The 25,017-nt window shown below is 42.6% G+C and overlaps 1 protein-coding gene across 4 annotated transcripts in view; it reads right to left on the reverse strand.

The window, feature by feature from the left end:
• Positions 1-1,632: 1,632 nt before the first annotated feature.
• CNTLN (centlein) overlaps positions 1,633-25,017 on the reverse strand; it is a 168,234-nt gene continuing 144,849 nt past the window's right edge. For 3 of the 4 annotated variants that reach the window (XM_083482218.1, XM_083482217.1, XM_083482219.1), the window contains 3 exons: positions 15,044-15,238; positions 13,315-13,392; positions 1,633-2,720 (listed from right to left, as the gene is read on the reverse strand). In XM_083482218.1, the coding sequence (XP_083338344.1) occupies positions 2,619-2,720; positions 13,315-13,392; positions 15,044-15,238 (375 nt within the window). In that variant the 3' untranslated portion in view covers positions 1,633-2,618. Of the gene's footprint in view, positions 2,721-5,013; positions 5,239-13,314; positions 13,393-15,043; positions 15,239-25,017 lie in introns of all 4 variants that reach the window. The other variant, XR_014520625.1, reaches the window with a different exon arrangement.

Raw genomic sequence — 25,017 nt, forward strand, 5'->3', positions numbered from 1 at the left:
GCTCTTAGACGCCTAACAACAGATTTACAGTCCTCCTTTATTTGGGGGGGGGGGGGTTTACAGCTGTTCATCTTGCATCTCTCGATGGGTCTCCTTTTTTTCTCCATACTTTTTCAAAGTATGTCAGGAGGGAAGCAAACTATTTTGGCCCAGAATTTATAATAATCCAAAGACAATATTTTCCCGCACTTTGTGGATGAGCCTAGAATCAATCCGAAAACAGGATCAATTGGGAAAAATTTATAAGCGATGAGGAGGAAGGGGAGGAAAGTAAATCAGAGGACTGGTCTGCATTCTAGGTGAGGCCATCATTTAGGTGCGGAAATAATGAGAGGCGATGCACAAAGTACCTGTAAAATGCAGCTTGCTCCAAAATTATTTCAGCCGCTCAACAAAAATATTGGAGACAACCGGAAACGTGAAAAGTGGTGGGTTGGGGTGAGGAAATGTTGATTTATTTATTTTTACAAGCAAGTGTAGATAGATATTTGTACTAGTTCTAGCTTTATGGGCAAGTTGTGATTGGGTGGGATCAGAGATTTTCCCAACATGCTATTCTTATACTCTTTTTACTGAATTAACTTAATTAAATAGCAGGTGTGATAACACGTTAAGCCGTCTGAAGGGTGTGCAGGTATTTCACATCAGTTCAGGCTTCGTGGCTTACAGGGTTAACTTCAGATAAGCTTAAGCACTCAAAGCATATGTCTGCTCCATTTTCTACGCCACAACAAATAAGATCCAAAAAAATTATGTGGTGCTGAACAGCATTTACAAAATGCAGTCTCTCTTGAATCAGACAATAAAATTCATCTGTAGAAATAGCAATTGCGTATGCAGCTGTTTATAAGTGTTCTGATGTTGTTCTAATTAAATAATTGAATGGGTGGCCCCATCATTCCATGCCAAACTCCTTGAAGAAAATACCAAGTGTTAAACCTGGAACTTCTGTTGACCAACCAACCAATAAGGCACATCACCGTTTCATTTCCTTGAGCATATCTTCAAAGGCATTTTAAAAGAAAATACTTTATATGGAAGACTAGAACAAGTTGTCAAGCAGTCTTCAGAATCTTGTTCACACAGAAGCAATTTACCAGTAGCTGAATATTTTGTCTGTGCTCTAAGAATGTACCTTTGTTCTAAAGGGATCATCTTCTTTAGGAAATAATCGAACGGGTCTTTAAATATTATTGTAGTTGTGTGGGAGGCGTTTTTTCTGGACCCAGACACGGGTGTGCTTTTGATGGCATGGGTCTCAAACATGGCATTTATTTCATGCCATGTGCTCTCCTGATTCCATGGGAAACAGCTCCCACATAACTAAGAGACCCTTTTAAGCACCTGTCCACAGTTGTAATCCCCTAAATCAGGGGTCGCCCATGTGGTGAGATGCCCCAGCCAGAATGGCCAGTGGTCAGGGAGCTACAAGTTGTAGCTCAAACCATATGGAGGGTCCCACATTTGCTATCCCTGTCCTAAAGGTGTAGGGTCAATATGTGCTCACCTCTACTTTCAAGCATATTACTGATAGTTCTATTATTACAAAATGTTACTACAGCTATGTGTGTGAGAGAGACAGAGGGACAGAGAAACAAAGAGAAACATAATTTTACAGGGATTTCCTAGATAAAAAGTTCAACTCAAAATCATTTATTCAAAACAAAATGTTTCTTAAATACAATTAAATACATTGCACACGTAATGCACTCTTTCACAGTAAAAAAGCAAAACGAACAAACAATAGGAAGCACATGTTTGCTGAATGCTCCCTAAAAATGCTTCATTAACCATGCCTTGTGTTCCTTTTGTTGTTGTTTCACATAAAAAGAGAATATTGAAGCTGTTTATTAGGTTAGTCATAATCAAGGGTTTTCAAAGGGCACTAACTTCAGTTTTAATGAATTATATTAAAATTTGTACTCCTGCTTTTCTGAATGTATGGCACAGTTGCCTAGGGGGTTTCCTGTGCACACACCATTCAAATGATCAGGAGCTGTGCAAGAAAAGAAGTTGCTCAAGTTCCTAATGGATTGTGCTTAGCAATGCCGGATGTGTAATGCAGCCTCTATCATTTTTGGACTACAACTCCAGGCATGTTTGCTGGGAACTGCTCTTAAGACGACCTCTGCAACTGCATCTTGCTTTATCCAGACTTCCTACTGGCAAAATAAATTTAATTTTTAATTGCTTGAAGGCAATCTCTCTGCAAAATGCTTACACTATTTCCATTGGACTTGGGAGCATAACCAGTGTCAAATGGCTCTGCAGCGAATGCTTAGAAATGTGTTTGTGTAGAAGGTGTCTAGCAAACAAGAAGGGAGATCTACAGCCAAATCTTATGTCTGTTTACTTAGAAGACTCATTGACGGCAAGGTTGCCAATGGCTGCTTCACACTTAATGAGAACAGGTACGTTTGCTATGTCTACATTGGTGGGTATCTTTCCTTTTCATATTTGCTGTACTTTTTGGTGTATGCAGCAAATGCACCTGCCACGACAGATTGTGAACTGGTCGTTAGTATGAGCAAAAATCAGGAGTGGAGTCAAAGTGCAAAACCAAAAACAGGAGGGGGAAGAGTCCCCTTTCTCTCTTTCAAGATTCTGTTCAGCAACACCTAGGTCATTTGTTTCACAAGAGAACTGTATTCTTCCGCCAGTTTTTTCTGCTCATTTAGTTTTTCCAGCACTGCATCCATTAAATACGAAGCAAAAGGAAACTGAAAGAGAAGCAGAGTAAGAAAAATGATCAGCGAAGCCTATATTTTTCTTCAGCTAAAAAACATTTACTAAGTGTTCTGAAGCCATTAGATTTCACTTAGTTCTGACACTGGCACACTTGCCCATGTCCGTTCTCTCCTAAAACGGATCCTCCTGATTAGTGTGTGTAACTGTTCCTTATCATAAAAATGATAAAAGAGCAGAATAAAATGAAAAAAGATAAACGCCTTATTGAACAATTCATGGTTTACTGACCATGTTAATGATGTAATCTGCAATACCAGCAGCTCTGTCATTTATCTTCAATCAGCTGATCAATATGAGGTTACAGTCATCTCTGGGGCACTTATAAGTAGACGCAGCACTGCATGCTGACTGCTCTCAGGAGAGGGAGAGAGGGAGCTATCAATACAGCTCCTCGGGCCGGAGGCAAATGCTTTCAGAGGCATCCAGTGAAACTTTGGGGACTAAATGCAGGGGGGGGGGGGAATCCCTTCACAGATCAGGATTCTATTGGGAAACGTAAGCATAAAGGAAACTTAGGGGTGAGCACAGGACAAGCTTGCACTGACTTTATTTATACTTTACGGTCAAAGTTAGAAAAATGACATCATTCACAGGATGGCTGTAATTCTCAAGAAAGCCTTCGTCACATGGCAAGTCAGTAGTCTTTGTGTCCTTAGAGCAGTGGTGTCCAAACTTTTTTCAAAGAGGGCCAGATCTGATGAAGGGCCGTGAGGGCCAAACCAAAGGGCCAACCAAAGTTGTTAACCTTTTTTAGGATTGACGTTGTTGAGCTTTTTTTAGGATTTTACTCCAAAGAAGTTGTTGAGCTTTGTTTAAGGTTGAAGTTGTTGAGGTATTTTTAGGATTTTGCCTCAGGAGATAAACTGCCACAGGGGCCAGATTAAACAGACCGGCGGGCCGGATTAGGCCCCCCAAAAGGTCTTTGGACATGGCTGCCTTAGAGCAACAGTCCACAGCAGAAAGGAAATGTTTTTCACCATGTGAATGGGTTGCTTGTGAGCATCTAAATCTACACCAATTCTGTGAGCTCACTATGATGTTGAGAAGGAAGAAAGTGATTTCCCCAGCAGGCCACGCAACAGGTGTGAAATCTTGTGCTAAGTCTGGAAAAAGCCTTTCAATTGCAGAAGGACTTCTGAGGATCCAACCTTTTCTGGCCCCAAAGGCTATGAACCTCAACAAAGTGGGCCAGGTTTCTGGTAAGAGCTAGAAACGGTAACTAGCAAATATGGCAAAAGGGAAACCTGGGGCTGGATTTGAAAAGCTCAAGCATGAGCCTAGGTCAAGGCAGATGCAGCATGTCAAGCATATTAAGTCATTCTGTTGAGAAGGTTGGGTTTGGTCGACAGATAACACTCAGCAGTTAGTACTGTTCAACGAACAGAAGCACTAGCAGAAGACTTCACTCAACACAGGCTTAGCACAAGCAACTTCTTGAGATGTTTTGCAAGTCCTTGTGCAACACTTTGTACCAGAAAATATTTCACAATGCCTTGTGCTAACAGAAGCACTCCACTGAATTTCACTTCCTTTTCACAAAGGTTTTGTGCTAAGTCAGAGGAAGTCTTTTCAGTTGCAGATGAGGGCTTCGGCTTGCACCTGTGGAACTAACCCATGGTACCCGAAGATTGCTAACCTCAACAAAATAGGCTAGGGTTGGCAAAGGGGTTTGCTTAGAAATCCCTATAGATGCAGAGGTATTCCCACAATGGGGGGTTTAAGACCTTTCCTTCACTGCAGGCCACACATCCAAATGGAGCAATATCAGAAATAAAGATTTGCGAGTTTGTTTGTTTTTTTAAAGTTTTCTTCTCCAGTTAAGTATTCATAGATGAATTCTTCTGAATTCATCTATGAATTAAGAAAAAGTTGTATGTGGGTACATAAGCAAATGACTAACTCAAACCACCACAGATGAGAAAAATAAATTAATACAGAGAAAAACACATCAACATGTGTGCAGTTTATATACTGGCGTTAAGGTTTCTTGTGCCACAAGAACACTGATCCAGTGGGAATCATGCACTGAAGTTCACATGTGACTTTGTAAATATCATTTTCCTACATTATGCTTTCCCCCTCTTCATGTAGTTATGTATAGGGTAACCGCCATCCTTTCCATTCTTCAAAGTTTCTCAGACCTGTCTGTCACCACCCAGACCACATTTGCTTTTGAGGCATCTTTATTTTTTCCTAATAACACTCCCCTTTAGATGAATGGATTACTTTACCACTGTCTTGGGCTCATATCATTCTATATTTTACCTGCTGTTCACTACATTCTAAGGCTCCTTTGTCACTGTAAAATGATTTTTAAGGAGGTGTTTCTATCTTAATCATTCAGTGCAATCAAGGATAAGAGAGCTTGAAATGTTGCAGATGTCTTGCACATTTATCAGCTTCTGGGAATGTGTCCATGTTCTTATCTGGCTCTCTTTATAGACATACATTCTGCACTGCATCTTTGCAGTCTTCATCTTCAGTGGAGGCCTGCCAGATTTTTATTAATGGGTTAGTAAATATACAGATTTCCTCTGTGTGTTCATAATTCCTGAACAAAAAAAGCTCACCCTGCAGAATCCTATCAATGGGCCCCAAATGTTTACTCTCTCTCTCATAGGAAGCTACATTATACTGAGTCATACTACAGGCCCTTTTAGCTCAGTATCAGAGGAACCAGGTTGCCCCCAAGATTGGGGGAGGTGGGGTTTCCAGTATGTGTGACATCACGTGTATGACCCGCATGCCCTTGGGAACGGCTCAGGAGGCTGGAGGAGCCAGCCAATGAACCTGCATTGCGCATGTCACATCATAAACGCACAATACACACCTGGAGATTGTGAGGGCCTGGCCCCTTCAAACAAATATTGAGGGAGCCAAGGTGCCTTTGGCCCCCTAGAGTTGGCATGCCTGCTTCGTATGCATAGTGTAGGGGAAGCAGGCCATGAATAAAAGCCAGGCCATAACTTTATTGATTAGGGTCAAATATGTTTCGTGTAGGCATTGGGCATGTATCCAATGACCAACCAGCTCAGGTGCAAGCTGATTGACAGCTGGGGTTGACGAATATTAGGGGCTTCTGGTGGAACCCCAACCAGTCAGTGGCCTATCAGCCTCCAAGCATCACTCTACCTGCATATATGATTTTTTAATTGACAAGAGTTACAGATGATCCTGCCTGCAAGCTTGCCATCTAAGATATGGGGCACGGAAGGCAAGAGCCACCAATTCAGGTTGCATAAATCAAAGAGATATTGCTCTTAAACAGCTGTTTGAATGGAAGGACTAGGCTGAATGTTGGTGGGCCCAGAGTTCATATATTTTATGACTTAGGCCTGGTCTCTACCCAGGGCATTTACAATGAAGGAATAAAAATGAAAATTCCTGTGGCAGGGAGTGACAAATTTGATAAGATGCAGCCAATGTTCCTGCAGCCAATCGGAAGCCGTGGAAGCACCGTCCAACGTTTGGGTTCCAAAGAACGTTCGCAAACCAGAACACCCACTTCCGGGTTTGTGGCGTTCGGGAGCCAAAACATTTGACTCACAAGGCGTTCAGGATCCAAGGTACGACTATATATATTCACCCTCTCCACCTACCATAAGCAAACACACACTTCTTTGGTTGAGGGGACTGAATGTAAAGATTAGGCCTCTCACTCTGGTCCTTTGCTGCCCCCACTTTCCCTGCAGTTTGCCCACTTTAAGATGTTTGACAGATTAATTTGATGCAGGACAGGTTGATTTAGAGTCCGCTAGCTTTGGCGAAGAATAGTTTTCAGAGTTTCCCATTTGAATTAAAATTTTAAGTCAGTACAGTGGTACCTCAGGTTAAAGACGCTTCAGGTTATAGACGCTTCTGGTTATAGACTCCGCTAACCCAGAAATAGTACCTTGGGTTAAGAACTTTGCTTCAGGGTGAGAACAAAAATCGTGCGGCGGCAGCAGGAGGCCCCATTAGCTAAAGTGGTACCTCAGGTTAAGAACAGTTTCAGGTTAAGAATGGACCTCCAGAACAAATTAAGTTCTTAACCTGAAAGGAAATATCCCTTTCCTATACAGTTGCATGGCCTGACAGGGTCCGTCAAGATGGTATGATTATCTCCACTGGGATACCTTGTGCCTCACACTGCAACCTGTTTATTCAGCTAATTTTGTGTGCTGCAACGTTCAGTTGCTTTTCATAAGCCACATCACTGCAGAGCTCATATTACCTTACTGAAAAGACAACCCCGAGCAACAGAAAACAGTTTTACCAAAGTTTGTGATCGCTATGAAGGGAACAGCAGTTGCGTTGTGTGCTGGGTGATGCAGATTCTTCACGAGCTGCCTATTGTATAGATTTCAGCTGCCTTTAATGTAAGGCTACTAGAAGCTCTGCTCTGTGAGGGTTTCAAGAGAGCAAGGCCTCGTGAGAGAGGAGGCAGACATCAGAGAAGTAACTCTGCTAGCAAATGTCTCCAGGGACAGGGAAGTCCCATGAAACAGCTCAAAGGGCAGCTACAACTAAGGTACAACTAGGGGGCAATTTTTAATTTAACTGGCCCCTCCCAATCTTTGATCTGTTTTGCTTAAATTAAGCATTGGTGGTAGTAAGAAAAATGGCAGGTTTGGTACATGATAAAAAGACTCATATGACCCATTTCCAACGGCCATAGATTACAGTAAGCAAAGAAAGAAAAACGGAAGATTCATATGAAGTGGTCCTTAAAGATCCAGCAATGTTTGGTGTCTGATAAGACACTGCACTGTGCTATGGATTTCCCATTTGTTATCCTTCTGCCTGCAAGGCAGGGGGGAACAGCGAACAGAAAAGAAAGAGTCACACAGGGAGTGCCGCCATGTTTGTGCTAAGCAACAGGGTGGCTATGGGTATTACTGATATGTATGTATGTATTTTCGTAAAATGTATATACCACTTGATTGTAGAAACACCCCCCCCCCAAAAAAAAAATTCTTGCCACAGATCTGCCCTGCATCACTTTGCCTCCACCCTGCCCCTGACTTGGCAGAAGCAAGGGTTGACATTTGGTCCTCTTAACGCACACAAAGAGCCTCTTAATTAGAGTGACGGCATTTTAGGCAAAGCAAGAATATTGGTCAGCCCTTTAACAGGTGACCTTTAGCTTCTGCTGCAAGGTAAGTTCTGCAGCACTGAAGCAAGGGGAAAGGGCTTAAGCAGTGGACCATCTGTGATTTGGCTGCTGTGTCCTGGCTCCTGCATCTCAGCCAGGCATTATATTGCCAAACCCAAATATTTATTTACAAGTCAGCCTTGCAAATATCAATGGTTTAAATAGAAGCCGGGTTCTTTCATTAGGTTCTCATCCTCAGCACACAGTGCTATATTACACACACACACACACACACACACACACCCTGCCGCCCCAAAGCGTCTCTTGGAGAACAAGTATTTAGAAACTCATATTTTCACTTTTTAAAGTACAGAAGTGAGACTATATAAAGGGTTACTTTGATTATGGATAGCTGGAGAAATGTACGTTGGACATTTAATATATGTACGTATGCCACGTAATAGATCTCCTAACCAAGTCTTTCTCCATAAACTCTGTGTGCATCTGTGCCATGGGAGGTCACTGATTATTCTCCATTCCATGAGCTTTGAGAAATGTTATGCATTGGAGGGACCCATTCATTTTTTCTTTCCTTCCCCAAGGCTTTCTGAACTACATGGATATGTGTTTCCATTCCAGCTTGAAATTATAAAAATGATGTAACTTTAAGAATTGGTTCGTTTGCTTTTTTCCCTCTTCCTATTTTCCTTTTGCGTCATATCCTTCAGTTCATAAGCCTTTTTGGCAGGCTTCTTTTGACTGTAGGTAAGCTGCTCTTGGAGACTTTTCAACAGAAGAGCAGGGCAGAAAGCCATTAAACCAGGAATGCAGAACTGTTGCTGAAGGCCAACTCCCATCAGCACCGGTGAGCCAGACCAATGGCAAGGATGATGAGGTTTGCAGTTCACCAACTTCAGGAGGACCAAAGGTATTATAAGTGATCCATAGATATTTTGGTGACGAAAGGTGCAGTCCTTACTGAAGGTCCAGTAGGAGGCTATTCTGCGGAAGCCCTGCTACACTGGTGGAAAGTAAGAAGCACCATTGCCGTGACACTCCAGATATGCCAGTGAAATGTGGAGCCAGCCAAGGGAATGGCAGTAGAAGTGCTGTTGTTGGCTAAGCCACTGGGGCTGAGGATGTTGCGATGTCATCCTGCATTCAGTGCGCATGGAGATAAGAGGCATGTGCATGTCCCAATGCATGGATGGCATGCGCTGATGCCGACAGAGTCTTGATTGAAGGCTCATGGCAATGTATCCGGGGATGTTGTGGGTGCCTCTGTTGTGTTTATTCCACCGTCATATGTTCTGGTTGCATTTCCTCGACTTCATACGAAGGTCCACGCTTCCTCTCCTCTCCTGGGCGAAACATGGTAGCCATTCCGCTAGCATATGTCGCCCCTGCACCCCCAATACGGGTAATGCGAGGATAGGATTGCTCCGTAGAAAGACTCTAATAGCCCATTAGGTGAAACAAGAGCTCGCTGGAAGCTTTCTCTCCACTCTGCCTGTAATCTCACTCATATGGGCCGGGGGGGGGGGGAGGTCACTTTATGCAGATATATTTGTTCAGCAACTGCCCAGAGATATTATATTTGTTAATCAGCAACATTATTGATGATTTCCTTAGGCAGAAAAGATCCCGTCCCCTTTAGGTATCAGCAATACAGGAAACACAGGTGGAGATGCAACAACTACGAGGTGTGCCCCGGTTTACGACTCCTCTCTGGGGGAATCTTTAAATGACAATAAAGAACAACCAGTGCTCACCATGAAACTGCTCCCTCCCAAATTCTAATGTAGTACTAAAACGGTGCATGTCAGCAATAAAAATAAAACGTCTATGACATTTTAAATGTTATCATACTGTCACAGTGGAATAAAATTAGCTTGAAAAATGATCCAAAGGGATGTGATGCTGTTCATTTATGTATAACAGCAACAGCAGCAGTTTCCCTGTGTTCATAAAGGTTTCTCCATTAAATTTACCTCCAGTCAATAATTAGGAGTCCACAAATAAACCTAGGCAATTAAATCAATACTGTTGGGCAATTATGTTCTAGAGGCCAGGCTCAATGGCACAAGAAGACACTATATCAAACTTCGGTATTAAGTGATCTCATGTACTTTGCTGCAAGACATTCTGTGAGGGGGTGGGGAGGAAGTGGGGGGGGAGGTGGCCCAGCAGATCACAAAACGGACGTAAACATCTTGGATGGGAAACACAAATGACACAAGAGGGCTCTAACTTTTCCAAGCTTATTGGCCTCCACAGAACGGGCAGGAGTTTTCATGTCAGCCTGGCCTTGTCTGCAGGACGTGCTGCCCTTCGTGTTCCACAAAACTGGATGGGTGCCTGAGGTACTGGTCCGCTGAGAGAAGGGGTATTCAATATCTTCCATGTGCACCTGCAACATATGATACTACCCTCTCTTTCCCAGGTATATGCCAAAAAGGCAGCTATCTGGCTTAGGCTTGTGAAGTTTTGTTGTGATTGAGGGCTGCCTTCCATTTTCTTCCATCGTCAATGCTTCCACGTAGGACAACTGTGCTCATCACATGTCCACTGGCATGCTTAAGGAACAAACGTATGTTCGTTTTGGTATTTCTACACATGCTGGGAAGCCATGGCAGAATGATAGAACAAGGACTATTGTAAATCCACAGTCAACTTTTGGAGCCCGTAGCTGGAGTTGGAAGCCGCTTCCTTTCTTCAGCAACTGAGTTCCATGTGCTTCCCACTTGGTGGTGGTGAGAAATGAGCAGAAGTATGATCTGAATCATCTCCAAAGGCTGCAATTCTCAACACACCTACGTGGGAGTAAGCTCTGAACTCAATGGGGCTTGCTTCCAAAGAAATAGCATTATGCTATAAATGACATGTAGTCCCACTGGATTCAGGAAAGATCCTGCCTTTCCAAAATACGTGGATTCCAGCCCGAACCCTAAAAATTTGCCTACCTAAGTTATGCACTAATGGCCAGGTGAGAAGTTCAAAAGGAGGATACAGAAAACTTTTTTTTGTATTTGATCTTTCTATCATATAGACTGGCAGAGGCATAGTTCTGGAGACCTTTTAACTATGGTTAAGAGTTTTTGAGACTACCACCTTCCCTCTTTTGTCTTCCCCAGATATTGTGTTACGTCAGCATTACTGTTAACTGGAGTCCCTGCTTAACTACAGGTTGAAGCCAGTTTCAGATCCTGCCTATGATAGAAGCCTGCTTAGCATTGATAATGGCAAACATCAGTGACAGTAACACTTAGCCAGGGCTAAGGTGGTCAGAGGAAGGATGGCAGAATTTGTGCCACGAAGGGAGCAATGAGCAAAAGGGGAAGTATAGAGTGAGTTCTCAGTTGTGTCATCAGCTCCCAGTCTCTTAACCACAGTTAATGTATCACCAGAATTACATAGGCACCAACCCCATAAAACGGTTGCCTGATTCACACTTCCTATTGACTGGATATTTGCATTTCTGGGATTTTTGGGCAATGAAAGTATTGGCGCTCCTTTAACCTTTTGATAATATATTAAATACCTGCCAGTCAATAAATATCAGCCATCACTGTAACACTGGATTTTAAGTTTTGATCTCATTTAGGGTGAAAATGTGTGCTGCTTTTAACTGGGTGCACAGATTGAAAGCTATTTCCACGAATCTCCCCAACCGTTTTAAACACCCCCCCTTTTCACTTTCTGAAGAGAAATCGCACGTGCATTTTACGACATTTGTGCAATAAATACTGCGGCGCATCTGTCATAAATAGACTCTTCTCTTTGTAGGACAGTTTCTCCCTGGATTAGGGAGACACATTAGCAGAACTGGGAGGATAAATATACTACACAGGAAAGAAGTTTCAAAACCCAGTTTATGTTGTCAGCCATCTTGAAACAAAAGCTGGCTATGACTAGAAAAGCAGGGCTCTCACCTGCCAATAAGCTGCCCTTGATCACTTACAAGAGGGGAGCATCCCAGCAGACTTGTGTGTGTATTAAAAAAAAAAGACTTGAAAGAGAAGAAAAAGTATCACACAGGTCACAGCGGCAGTCTCAATGGACCCCTCAGGGATTTCAACTAGTCTCAGCCTTGTCATCCTCTATGCAGCCTTCCACTCTGCCCAGAAAATGTCGATAGGAAAATGTTTGAGGGGCCTCTGGTGGAAATTTTTTCATTCTTTCTGCATTGACAGGATGCCAAATCAATATTTACTTCCCACTAACAAGCTGCTTGAGGTCTCAGTAGAAAATATTGTAGAGAATGCGGGAAGACACGGTAATAAACAGCTGTCTGGCTGTGAGGAAAACATGAATTGACTGGAAACAGGTCCATAGTAAAAGGTCACAGAAACCCATGAACTCCTCAGGTGTCCATATCAACTACTAACTTTAAAGGCACATGATAAAAAAAAATCTCTTTTTCCTAAGACTTATGAGGGAACAAATCCTTTTCTCTCCACCATGGATATAGATAGACTCAATAATTTAATTAATACGTTTGCCGAGATGTAGGCTTGTCTCCCTAGATGTTCTATTTTCCATATGTATCATTAGCTCAAACAAATATGGTGTTAACCTTTCCTCCATCTCATGTGAAGTCTCAAAAGCTTAAGAGAAAAGGATGTTTAGGAAACACCCTTGAAAATTTTCAATAGATTTTTTTTTTTTTGTAAAAAGATACTGAAATGCGCTTTAATTAAATCTGTACTTGAACCTCTCAGATTTAGGTGAACTCTGCCTAAGGTATTCAACTTCCCTTCTTTCCCCAAAACGTAAGCAGGAATGGTTCATTTGGGGCTGAGTTTAGCTAGGGTTGACATTTTCTTCCAGCCCCTCCACCTGTCTTCCTTTGCCGTATTAAGAAAGAGGCTTCTCACCTTGCAGGTGCCACTAGGAGTGGGGAGCAAGGTGACATCACAGGAGGCCAGGTGAGATGTGCACTGATCACCGCTTTTGGCTTGGCCAATGAAGCTTCCCATTGGAAAATAGGAAATCCAAATAGGGACCTCCACCTGGCATCATTGTTATCAATTATTTCTCTGTAGGAAGGGCTCCCGGTAGGCGAGTAAGAAGCAGAGCTTTTGGACCAGCCAGCCATTTCCTTGGAAAAGAAGGACTCTGTTTCTTACTCAGATAACGGGCTCCTCTCCCACCAGGAATTGGGAAATCACTCCAGATCTACCATGCAAATAGCCTTTGATGAATTTCTCCTTTTTCAATGGGAAGGATCCCCATAAATACAGGAAGGAGGTAAATGAGACTCTTTGGCCTTCTTCACACTGGAAACTGAACTCTCCCCATCTTAGCTGTCAAAGGTGGGTGATAACAAGAGTGTTCTCCCCCATAGCTGAGGAAGTCAGCAAGTGTAGCATATATTTTCTGGACTATGTTGTGTAAAAACAGCATCTTTCCAGTAGATAAGCAACTGCATGCCATGAAATAAACAAATTATAGCCATGGTTATACTTGATGATATAGCAAAACCCAAGCACCTGTCCTTCAAGAAGCTTCTGTAAGTAGCCCATCCATTCTTTGTCGCTTTCATATTCCATTTTCATCTGTTGTGTTTCCTAAAAACACACACCAAAATAAATAAATATTGATGATGAAGAAGAAGAGTTTGGATTTGCTATCCCACTTTATCACTACCCTAAGGAGTACCCCTGCTTGGCAGGGGGTTGGACTCGATGGCCCTTGTGGTCTCTTCCAACTCTATGATTCTATGAAAGCGGCTAACATTCTCCTTTCCCTTCCTCCCCCACAACAAACACTCTGTGAGGTGAGTGGGGCTGAGAGACTTCAGAGAAGTGTGACTAGCACAAGGTCACCCAGCAGCTGCATGTGGAGGAGCGGGGAAGTGAACCCGGTTCACCAGATTACGAGTCCACCACTCTTAACCACTACACCACACTGGTGCACAACAATTCCTCTATTACAGGGTGCAGAAGTTGGGGCCTGCCACCCCTTGTCAGCCAGATCACCCTGTCTACTAGCAGTGACATTTAAAGGGATATAAGAAGTAGAGAAAGAAGACTTTTCTGTCCCAGGCAATATCAAGCAGGGCTTCCTTCAATGCAGTCCCAACCCTCAGTATAGTTCCACCGTGTTGTTAACTTGGATGTCAGGTCTGTGGCTTCTCAAGGCACAATCGGTGGACCTCCACAGCTGATGGGCAGTGGTTACAGAACTTCTGTCACAAAACATGTGGCTTTTGGAGCTTAGCATGGGGGATGCATTTGAGGGACAACTCCAAACTCCCCAAGGATCTGTGGAATAAGTTCTTTTAAACCTTGCCCATTTATTCATGAGCAATTCAACCTTTCCAATAGATTTAGACTACATCCCTAAAATACTGAAGTACTGTTTCTGGGGGACATGGACAGGTAGTGTGGGGGGCTCCCTGGTCCTGAATGGGATGACTGTGCCCCTAAAGGATGGAGGGTCATTTTGGACTCACATCTGTCCAAGGAGGTAAAGATCAATTCTGTGTCTGGAGTGCCATACTTACTACTGGGGGAATAGTTTACTTGGAATTGGAGGGTATGAAATACGTTGCATTTAAATTGTCACTCATTTCTGAGGGGTGGCAGGCAAGAAAAAAACAGGGAAGGCCCAGAGCACAGTGATCAAGAAAACATGCAGAAGGGCCCAAATTGAGGCTACAATCCATTACTGGAAGTAAATTGGCTATCCCCTGCATGCAAAGATGGGTTCGAGCAGATGAAAACAATTGTGGGTCCAATGATCAAGAAGGAAGTTTCCGCATGTGCTGTGGAGAGAAATGAGGGGCAGATGGGGCTTGTCAACCTGGAAAACTCTGGTCCTCAACCTCCGCTATGTTCATTCATGAGAAAGGCTTCCAGAAGAAATCCCAATGAAAAATCTGTACCCACTGCCTTGTAGGACATCTTAGGGAGAAGAAAAGGCTAAAGAATAAACCATACAAACAAGCAATAACCCAATACATACATAGAATCATATAATCTTAGCTAAAGCCTCCATGACACACACCCAGTCTAATCTTGTTATTGCATTGGTGGAACCTTACGGTGAAGGGTGGGTAAGAAATCAGAAGAGGAGGAGGAAGAGAACGAGGAGAATAAATTTATAGAGTCTAAGTGACACTGCTGCAGCCCACTGAGTTAAATGGAGCTATGCCAATCCACACCAGCAAAAGAGGGGGCTTCCTTTTAGCAAAACCAGGTGTTATTGGTCGCTTACCTCATCATCCTCAACATCAAGTAAATTGTCTAAATCAGTCTTTGAAATATTAAGGATAGATGCTGCCACGTGCTGGGCTCGGTGAACAGATGCTTTGGAAACGCTGTTGCATTTTTTGTTTTCTTGCATTTTTTTACTACATCTGATTCGCGTTCTCATCTCTTTCACACTAGACTGCAACTCTGTGGCTAAACTCTAAGGAAAGTGAAATAAAGAAATAAATGATCAGTACATTTCCAGATCACCTTTTAACGCCTTTGGTCTTCATATTGGCACATCACAAATGCTTTAAGGCATGGCTGCAGTTGGGGTAGAAGTCATAATCAAAAGATAGTAGGCTGCACATGACATATAGGTGTGTAACTGCACAAACATACGTGTGTAATCAAGAAACACCCCATTTGTTTGGCATATGTATGTTAATAACATCCCTAGAATAGAACAGAGCAGAGTGCTGGATTGACTTTGGACAAAGTTTGATGTGTTGAACAAGACAGTTCTACAAATAAACCACCCTATTTATTGTTTTAAAAGAACCTCAACATGAGAAACCACATGAGGTAATTAAGTTAAAAATAACAAAACCTTGCCTACAGTCCCCAAAAGCTGCCACAGCTGTTATCCTCTTTTGAATTTGCCTTAATATTAGACCCGTGTTTTGCTCTAGATATTAAACTTTGGTTCCACAATGGGGTTAACGGTGCATACCTACTCATTCAATAGGATGAGTTCAATTGAGTTACTTAGGATTTACTCCCATTTAAATAGATTTGCAGCCTAAAACCTGCAATAGCACCTAAGAAAAGATAATGCATCATAAACATGCACATCAAATGCCAGATGTTGCCTCATTGGAGCAAGCTTCTATTAGTGATAAGATTCATACAGTTATTCATGAGTAAACAACAACAACAACAACAACAACAACAACATGGAATTTATTTTGAAATAAAGTTAAAAATTCAGGCAACAAAAAAGGAAAGAACACATGTAACAATATAAGAAGATCACAGATCATAGTCCTTAGCCATCATTAAATTTTACCACTCCATAAAGCCTAGTGTATCTTCACATGTTGAGAAAATGGAAATCAAGTTTGTTTGTTAAATGTCAAATTTAAGAAAGAATATGAAAAACAAAGCAAGATGAAAAAGGGACATGGAAGTCACAAACATATGGACAGATTCAGACCAAAAAGTATATAGTACACTGGATACAGCCACATCATATGCCTCAACAAGCGCTTTTCAGCATTACATCTCCAGCATCTATCTGTATTAGACTGCCTTCTGGTACAGGCATTGCAGATTCCAGTATCTATTCTTTTCCATCTCCAATACCACCATTTCACAGGGAGTCCAGGGCTTCAGCAGCATGTCATCAAGGAAGTCCAGCAGAGCAATCAGGAGTCCACCGGATTTCATTAAGACTCCAGGGATGCAACCCCCTTGCCAGTGACATTCCAAATCCCACCAGGGAATGGTCCACCCTGACAATCCACTGACCAACAGACCAGTGACCAACAGATCCTTGGTTTGTAGCAAAGACCAGGTTGAGGTTGTGTCTCATCACATGAATTGGGTCCTTGATAAGCTGAGACAGGCCCAATACCAGAAACAAACTCTCAAAACCAGTCCAAAGTAGATTGGCTTCCTGATGAGAGTAATACACTTATTTCATACCCTCCAATTTTTCTCTGATGAAAATAGGGACTTAGTCGTCGTCGTCGTCTTCTTCTTCTTCCTCCTCCTCCTCCTCCCCACCAACCTGACTGGATTGCCCCAGCCACTCTGGATAGCTTCCAACATATATAAAAGCATAATAAAACATTAAGCATTTAAAAAAACCTTCCCTATACAGGACTGCCTTCAGATGTCTTCTTAAGGCTGTATAGTTACCGTATTTTTCGCTCTATAAGACGCACCAGACCACAAGACGCGCCTAGTTTTTGGAGGAGGAAAACAAGAAAAAAAATATTCTGAATCTCAGAAGCCAGAACAGCAAGAGGGATCACTGCGCAGTGAAAGCAGCGATCCCTCTTGCTGTTCTGGCTTCTGGGATAGCTGCGCAGCCTGCATTCACTCCATAAGACGCACACACATTTCCCCTTACTTTTTAGGAGGGAAAAAGTGAGTCTTATAGAGCAAAAAATACGGTACTTATTGCCTTGGCTCAGAGGCCGCATAACTCCATACCCTCCAACATTTCTCCGATGAAAATAGGGACGTCCTAAGGAAAAGTGGGACTTTCCGGGATCAAATCAGAAACTAGGGCGGCTTCCCTAAATCCAGGACTGTCCCTGGAAAATAAGGACACTATTTATTCTTCGTGTAGCACTGTCTGGGATAGAAAGGAGGCAAAGCTATGGTCCCGTTACAATTCACTACATGCTACGGGCCTTCTGGGCCCATCGACACTATCAAGGCCGCACTGCAAACTTCCAACCTCCAACACTGAAAGTAAGAAACTAGAGAGAGGATTTGCCTCCAGGGATAAAGAGATGCATAATGTTGCTTCTGTTGCTAGATCTATAGCACTGGAGGGCAATGCTGCAATCCAGCACATTGATTTCAATTGTTCTTAAGCACCTCTAACTGAATACTGGATTGCAGCCCAAATGGCTAATCAGCAGGCAGGACTTTAATAACTCGTACTCCACTGATGTTTTTGTTTTCCCCTGTGCTTGATTCTCATGGTAACTGTAAAACTATCCCTAGTGTTCCCCGACCATCAGTGCCACAAGGGAAGCATTGCAGTTTTGAATATGTTTTTAATTTTGGTAGCAAATAATTAAATGGCAAAGAGCTTGAAGTTTTTACAATGGAGGCGCACATATGTTTTAGAGGCTCATGATCTATTTTCCCACTAGAGTACTACAGAAGATAGAATTCCCCCTGTGAAAACTCACCAACCCAATCCTTCTTAAGTAGCTAATAAGTTCAATGCTGAGTATGTAAGGGAATGATCAAACAGTTTCACCAGCAGCACTAGCTCATACTGGTTTGATGGAAAAGAGAGAGAACTACATAAATAACAGCGAATTTCTGCGCAGCTTTAGAGAGATCACACCTGAAATATTCAGTCGGCCTTAAACAGCTGGCATTCAGACATGATCAAAACAAAAGTATTATCTGTCAGCTGAAAGCAATGGCTTAGCATTGGCAGCAAATGAGAGCCAAAGTCTGATTAAAGAACAAGTAAGTGGTTTATGAAAAAGATTTAAGCAGAAAGGTGGAAGAATATGGTAGAATAGAGAAAGGGGAGTCACCACACTCAATAATTTAGTGAACATCCAGCAGTTTCCCACTAATTCAATTGTAAACATCTCCGAGAACATGGCTGATACGGAGGGGTATACACTTTCTTGAAATAAATAACTGTGCAAGATAGCAGATTATTTTTGCTATCTGTAATTTCTTTTTCAAATAAATGTGTCAATAAGCACAGGAACAGCTTGGTGGTCTTCTGTAGCACAATTCCAAGCGCAGGAGCCAACTGCAGGCGGCCGTGGGTGCTTGGGCACCCACAATAATCTAATTGTGAGGGTCAGGCACCCACAAAGTCAATGAGCAAAGCCAGCAGGTGGCAGTGGCACTGCCTCAGAGAGAGATATTGTTCAGCTCTGCCCTCCACAGCCAACCGATGAGGCACTGTTTCTGGGTTAGGGGCTTGGATGCTGAGACAGTGTCTCTCTGCCTCCGAGTGTGAGCCCCTCTCCACAGAAAAGGGTGCTTCGCTGGCTGTGGAGAGTAGGAGGAAGAGGAACGGCTGCCGCAATGTGGACATGCGACGTCACATCACACATTCGTGTTACAACAGCAGGCACCCACAATCCTGAGGGCGAGGTGGCTCCCCTGGTTCCAGCAGTAGCCATTGCTAAGGAAAACACAACCATCCACATTGCCAGTCAAGTGTTTGCATTGCTATACGTGACAGAAAAACAGGCTTATGAGGGGGACTACTTACAGAACCCACAGGATGGAACACCACTGAAATGCACCATTTCATATTTCAGGGTACACAGAGGGATTTGGAATAAAGGGTGAAAGAGTAACCAAGTTCCAAATCTTTGTTCCTGCAGGCATTCATGTTTAATGTGTCATAAAGGATGGTGTTTCATTACGTATTGCTCAGAGTAAACCCATTGGCATTAACTGATGCAAATTAGCCATGCTCATTAATTTCAGTGGGTCTGCTCTGAGTAACATTAAGGAGAATACCACTGAAAACATCTGTATTGCCACTCTGGCCATCAGCAGTTGTGTTCTCTACTGCCTTCAAGAGCCAAATGGAAGGTGCCCTTTGAGGCAAGTTTCCTAGGACCTTTTCAGATTGGTTCTTCTCTGCTGGATGGTCCAATTTCAACAGAGCACTAGTTGCAAAATAAAAATAAATAATAGCAAGAGCTTTTGACATGCATACACTTAGCACTGTTTATAACAGTAATCACTTTATTTATGGATGCTGTGAGCCAGCCAGAAGTAAGATGATAATAATTGTTTGCGGTCTATAATAAGGGAGGGGGTGACACTCATTCTAAATGTCACTCTTGGGATAGAGGGAGAGAAGATGGGAACTCAGCCTGAAGCTGGAAAACTCAAGAGAACTACACTAATTTTTATTTCCTGCCACACGTAGTAGGTGGTCATTCTACAGACATTTTTAATTATTATTGAAAAGAACCAAACTGGACATTTTTTTGGGGGGGGGGAACCTCATAGGCACCCATCCCTTTGGCTTCATTTCCCAGTGGTTTCATAAAAGAGCAACAGAGAATCCCTGGCTATACTGTTAGCCACTAAAATGAGTGACCATGCAGATTATCTTATTCTAAGATGTGACATGTAGAATATGAGTCGTACACAAAATTTGTAAGCTATACAAAGTTAGGATGGTGCTATTTGCTCACTGACCTTAGGATTGACCTTAGGAGTATGAAACAAACAAGGATTGATCAATGAAGTTCTCCACTTGGGTGCCAAATCAGAGTTTGGTGATTGGGAGCGTCCATTGGCTCATTACCTCCCATTTCCATGTCTTATGTTTTCGCCAGTCATAGCTTGCCATGACATCTACATTGGCAAAGTAGAATTAGCACAGTGTCTTCAAATAATGATTTTGAAACGAGTTTACAAACTTACAATTTGCCAGCTCAGATGCGGCAGCAAAATATGGGTAGCAAAAATCAGGAAGTGGAAGAGGAAACCCAAACACAAGGGAAAGAGGGAAGGAGTGTGAGCCCCAGGGAAGGACCCAGTTGCCAAACCACCATTGATTTGAACCGTGGAGTTTAGAACACAGACTAACGGGCTTTTTTGCTCAGTACATTTTCTTCCCTAATAATGTATGTGTACAGAAAAACTGAATGAATGCCTCCCTTGTACAAAGCATGGAACCACATATAAAATTGATTACAGTATTATGAAGCATGGTTACTGGTGTGCTGAGTAAAGCACTCTAATTTCAAGCCTTTGGTTTATTCAAAACATGTTCTTCAGGGAGGAGTTGTAAACGTATTTGAAACATATCTAAAGAGATTTCTCTAATTCTGAAAATCCATTTCTTATTTCCCTTTACTCATTTCACAATCTGAGATTTGGGTAATCTGAAATCAATAGTTACAAAAGACTACTCCTATGGTAATTTTCCTACTACGTCTTGAGAACAGCTTATTTCTTTGATATTTTTAGTTTGTCAGCAGTTCACTATGGGCTGAAGAAGACAAAAGACAGCAGAAAACGGAAATCAGCAAACGGAAAGAGCAAGGCAGTGTTCTGACGAATTCATGGAAAACTAATGGAAAACTCTTCATTTATTTTAACATAGTCTCTTGTCTCTGAGACACTTATGGGTCTGGATGAAACATCTTTGATTTATTTTTTTGCTCATGCATGCATTGATAAATGAGAGGATATCATTTTGTGGATATAGGGGCATGTTAAGGGTATAGCCTGCATATTTCAATTTCTATCCCCCCCCAAAAAAAACCTGTAATGAGGATCCCAAAGGGACACCAGGGCTTGAAATTGGAACTCAAACTGAGGCTGGGACCTTGGCCCGAGGCTGTGTACCCTCAGATCTCAGAGTTCTTCTTAAATCCAGAAGAGAAGGTTAGAGGACAAGAACCCTCTGGTTGGCAGGAAATGTGGAGCCTTTGGTTTGGTCAGGCCTGGTGTAAGTACCAGGAATCTACAGTTATGCATTTCACTGGTAAACAAAGCAGTACCTCTCAAACTCTAGCATCTAACTGAAAACCTCTACATTTAGATTTTTGAGCATATTTCTACTGTAGACAGTATCCATGAAACTTTCCTTAAAGCATTTCAGCTCCCAGGAATTTTCAATGTCCTCAAAGACCTAGAAATAAAGGTCACACTTTTACTGACCTTATTTGATATTCTCTCAGAAAATACATTTTGAGCATTAGCTAAAGTCCACTAACATTTTTGTTCAGCTTTGTCAGTCCGAGCTTTGATCTACTGGCAAATAATAAATTAAGAACCACTAGTCTGGTTCAGTACTTGGAGAACAGCACTAAAACTGTTGATACCACAAGCAGCGGAGTATTTGTATAGCTAGTATACTATCCCCCGCCAGGTTACAGTTGAATGGCAAAGGTTTTGCGATCTTAGTAAGACATAAAATTAAAGACTCAACAAAAATATGTGAAAATAAATGAATAAATAAATATTTTTTTTATTTATATCCCGCCCTCCCCGGCCAGGGCCGGGCTCAGGGCGGCTAACACCAAATCTAAATTACAATAAAACGTAATAGAAAAAAAGTTAATTAAAATACGGCTTATAATACGGCTTAAAATGCAGCCTCATTTTAGTAGTAGCCCATAAATCAAGACCATAAAGGGAGGAAACATCAGATATTCACCCGAGCCAGATATCCATGCTGGTCCTACATGGGCCAGCAAAAAAGCCAAAGTAAAATTTATATGCCAAATCCCATATAAGGGGTCAGAGTGAGTCTAAGCCGAAGGCCAGGTACAACAGCTCTGTCTTGCAGGCCCTGCGGAAAGATGTCAAATCCCGAAAGGCCCTGGTCTCTTGTGAAAGAGCGTTCCACCAAGTCGGGGCCAGTGCTGAAAAGGCCCTGGCCCTAGTTGAGACCAATCTAACCTCCTTGAAGCTTGGGACCTCCGAAGTGTTGTTATTTATGGACCTTAAGGTCCTAAATACCAGGATACCAGGAGAGGCGGTCCCATAGGTCCCGTAGGTGTGTGGGTCCTAGGCCGCATTAAGGCTTTAAAGGTCAAAACCAGCACCTTAAACCTGACCCTGTACTCCACCGGGAGCCAGTGCAGCTGGTAAAGCCTAATCCAGTTTTGCAAATGGTTCCGGGTGCTTTAAACTGAAGCATGCTTAAGCCTTACACTACTCAGTTCCAGAGCTTCAGGAGCATAATATTCAGAAACATGAAAATACTGTTTTTTAAAAAATGTCTTGGCCGTCTTCCTGAATAATAATAATATTCAGGGTGATTTACAATTTCAAAAAAACAGAAAGATTACCAAATCAGCAACAGAACATGCAAGAAGTTCAAGAATTAAAACTGTGGTTTCCCCCCTGATCTTCCAGGGTTCTTAACTGTGCAGGGAGCTCACCTGGGTAGAGCAGGCTGCAGAAGAGGGGTGTGTGTGTTGCAGGGACACCAATGGAAAAGTGTGGGAGGAGCCACTGTCCCTAATCTCTCCCTCACATGTTGGTAATCACAGGGTGGGGGGAAATTGAATGACTAGGACTAGAGATCTAATGCTTAATGCTGGTAGTTACCTATATCTTTCTGTCGGGATTAGCATGGGTATTCCCGAAAAACCAAGAAGTAAATAACTAGCGTCAAGATTTCACAAAATTCAGCTGGTATTGTCAGAATTCACCACATTTTGGACATACCCAGTAACATAAGATTGCTGAACTATACCACTGGGTAAAATAAGAAATCTTATCACAAAGCCCATGGATACATTTTTAAAATGTTATATATGCTATCTGTAGTTCTGGAAATGTTGACCAAATTATGTTTTGTCATCCCTGAGAGCCAGAAAAAAAAAAGATTCAAAAATTAAAGGAAGCCACGTTGACCCATAAGAAAATTTCAAAATCCTGAGTTTGGGCCAGTGCCTTGTGATGCCCCTCTCAAGACCACTTATGGGGATCCCCCTTTAGGTTATGGATCCAGTATCATACATCCCCCCCTGCCCAGTCATTTTCCTGACCTGTGGATGACCTGCATTCTCCTGACAGCCCCTTGACACATCATGTCTGATCATTGGACATTGGCTGGTGTTGAAGATTGATAATACCAAACTAGATGGACCAATGGCTTGACTCAATATTAGTAAGCTTTCTTCTTCTTAGCAAGAAAAAACTCTCATTTTTGTGTTCAATATTTAGATATGGTGGTGATTTAGTAGACCTGAACTTCACAGTATAGCACAGTCTCTGTCTTCACAATCAGCAGAAAAAAGCATCTCCTTGAAGAGATTTCCCTATTTTCTTTTGCCAAAATAGAATTGGTTGCACGTACCATGCAGGTTCTATGTGCTTGCCCTCTTGAGAGGGCCAGTGTGGTGTAGTGGTTAAGAGCGGTGGACTCGTAATCTGGTAAACGGGGTTCGCGTCCCTGCTCCTCCACATGCAGCTGCTGGGTGACCTCTCTGAAGTCTCTCAGCCCCACTCACCTCACAGAGTGTTTGTTGTGGGGGAGGAAGGGAAAGGAGAATGTTAGCCGCTTTGAGACTCCTTCGGGTAGTGATAAAGCGGGATATCAAATCCAAACACTTCTTCTTCTCTTCTTCTTGCCAAAACAATCTTGAACATCTATCATATACTGTATGGAAATAACTATGTGATTGTACCCAAAAGGCATTTCAAGAGCAAGAACAAATAGTTTCCCTATGCCAGCTCTGGATCAGCACACTACGTTGCTGTACTGCAGCAACTCTTTAAAACGAAATGTGCTTCTATATTAGTTATGTGAATCAGGTCTATAGACACTTGCCTTTTCAGAATTATATGAGCAGCTGCTGGAAAGATGCTGCCCACTGCCATTTGGCTGCCATATATATATATATATATATATATATATATATATATATATATATATTTGCTTTCGTAGATTTTCACGGGTACAGGAATGCAGGTTTTGGTGTCTTCGGGTGTCTTCCCGTGTAAGAGTTGGGGTGTCTAGGCGACGTTTCGACGAGGTCTCACTCGTCATCTTCAGGCTGGTGCTTTCGGCTTCTTGTTACTGGAACAGAGCAGGATCTCAGTGTTTGAGTTTCTATAAATACTGTTGAGGGGGTGTGGTATATAGCCTCCAACGTTCTGGGCAGAGGGGAAGTTCCCAGGTTAGTGTGTCTTTTCTTCTTTTGTTCCTTAATTACTTGAGGGATATCTTGAGTGATTTCTTGAGTGATATTCTGAGTACCACTTAGGTGGGTCATTAAGTGTGGATTAGTTGCTAAAGCTTTCGTGTCTTGACCTCTTGAGCTTGTGAAGAGTTTTTCTGAGAAGATGGCTGTACTGCACTTAGTTGTGCTCTGGCTTGGCTTCGTGTGTAGGGGCGAGCTGTGGTTTTGTGCCCTGTGCCAGCCAGATCTGTGTAGGGATTGCAGAGGGGTGCAGCATCCGGAGGTGCCACTATGGTTTGGCTACTGGATGGAGTCTGTAATTTATCTGTGGAGAGGGTCTGGGTTTGGGTCTGGTGTGGTTGATTGGTGATGGCGTTCTGTGTGCCTCTGGTTCTGGTGTCGGTTTTTGTGGGGAGGGCTAATTTCCAGATGTCTGGCAGGCGGGACGTGTCGTCACGCTTGTTCATGTTGTGGGGGTGTTTCTCTATCTCCACAGATAAATTACAGACTCCATCCAGTAGCCAAACCATAGTGGCACCTCCGGATGCTGCACCCCTCTGCAATCCCTACACAGATCTGGCTGGCACAGGGCACAAAACCACAGCTCGCC

Source organism: Podarcis liolepis (assembly GCF_965112155.1).
Source record: "Podarcis liolepis genome assembly, chromosome: 17".
NCBI lineage: Eukaryota > Metazoa > Chordata > Lepidosauria > Squamata > Lacertidae > Podarcis > Podarcis liolepis.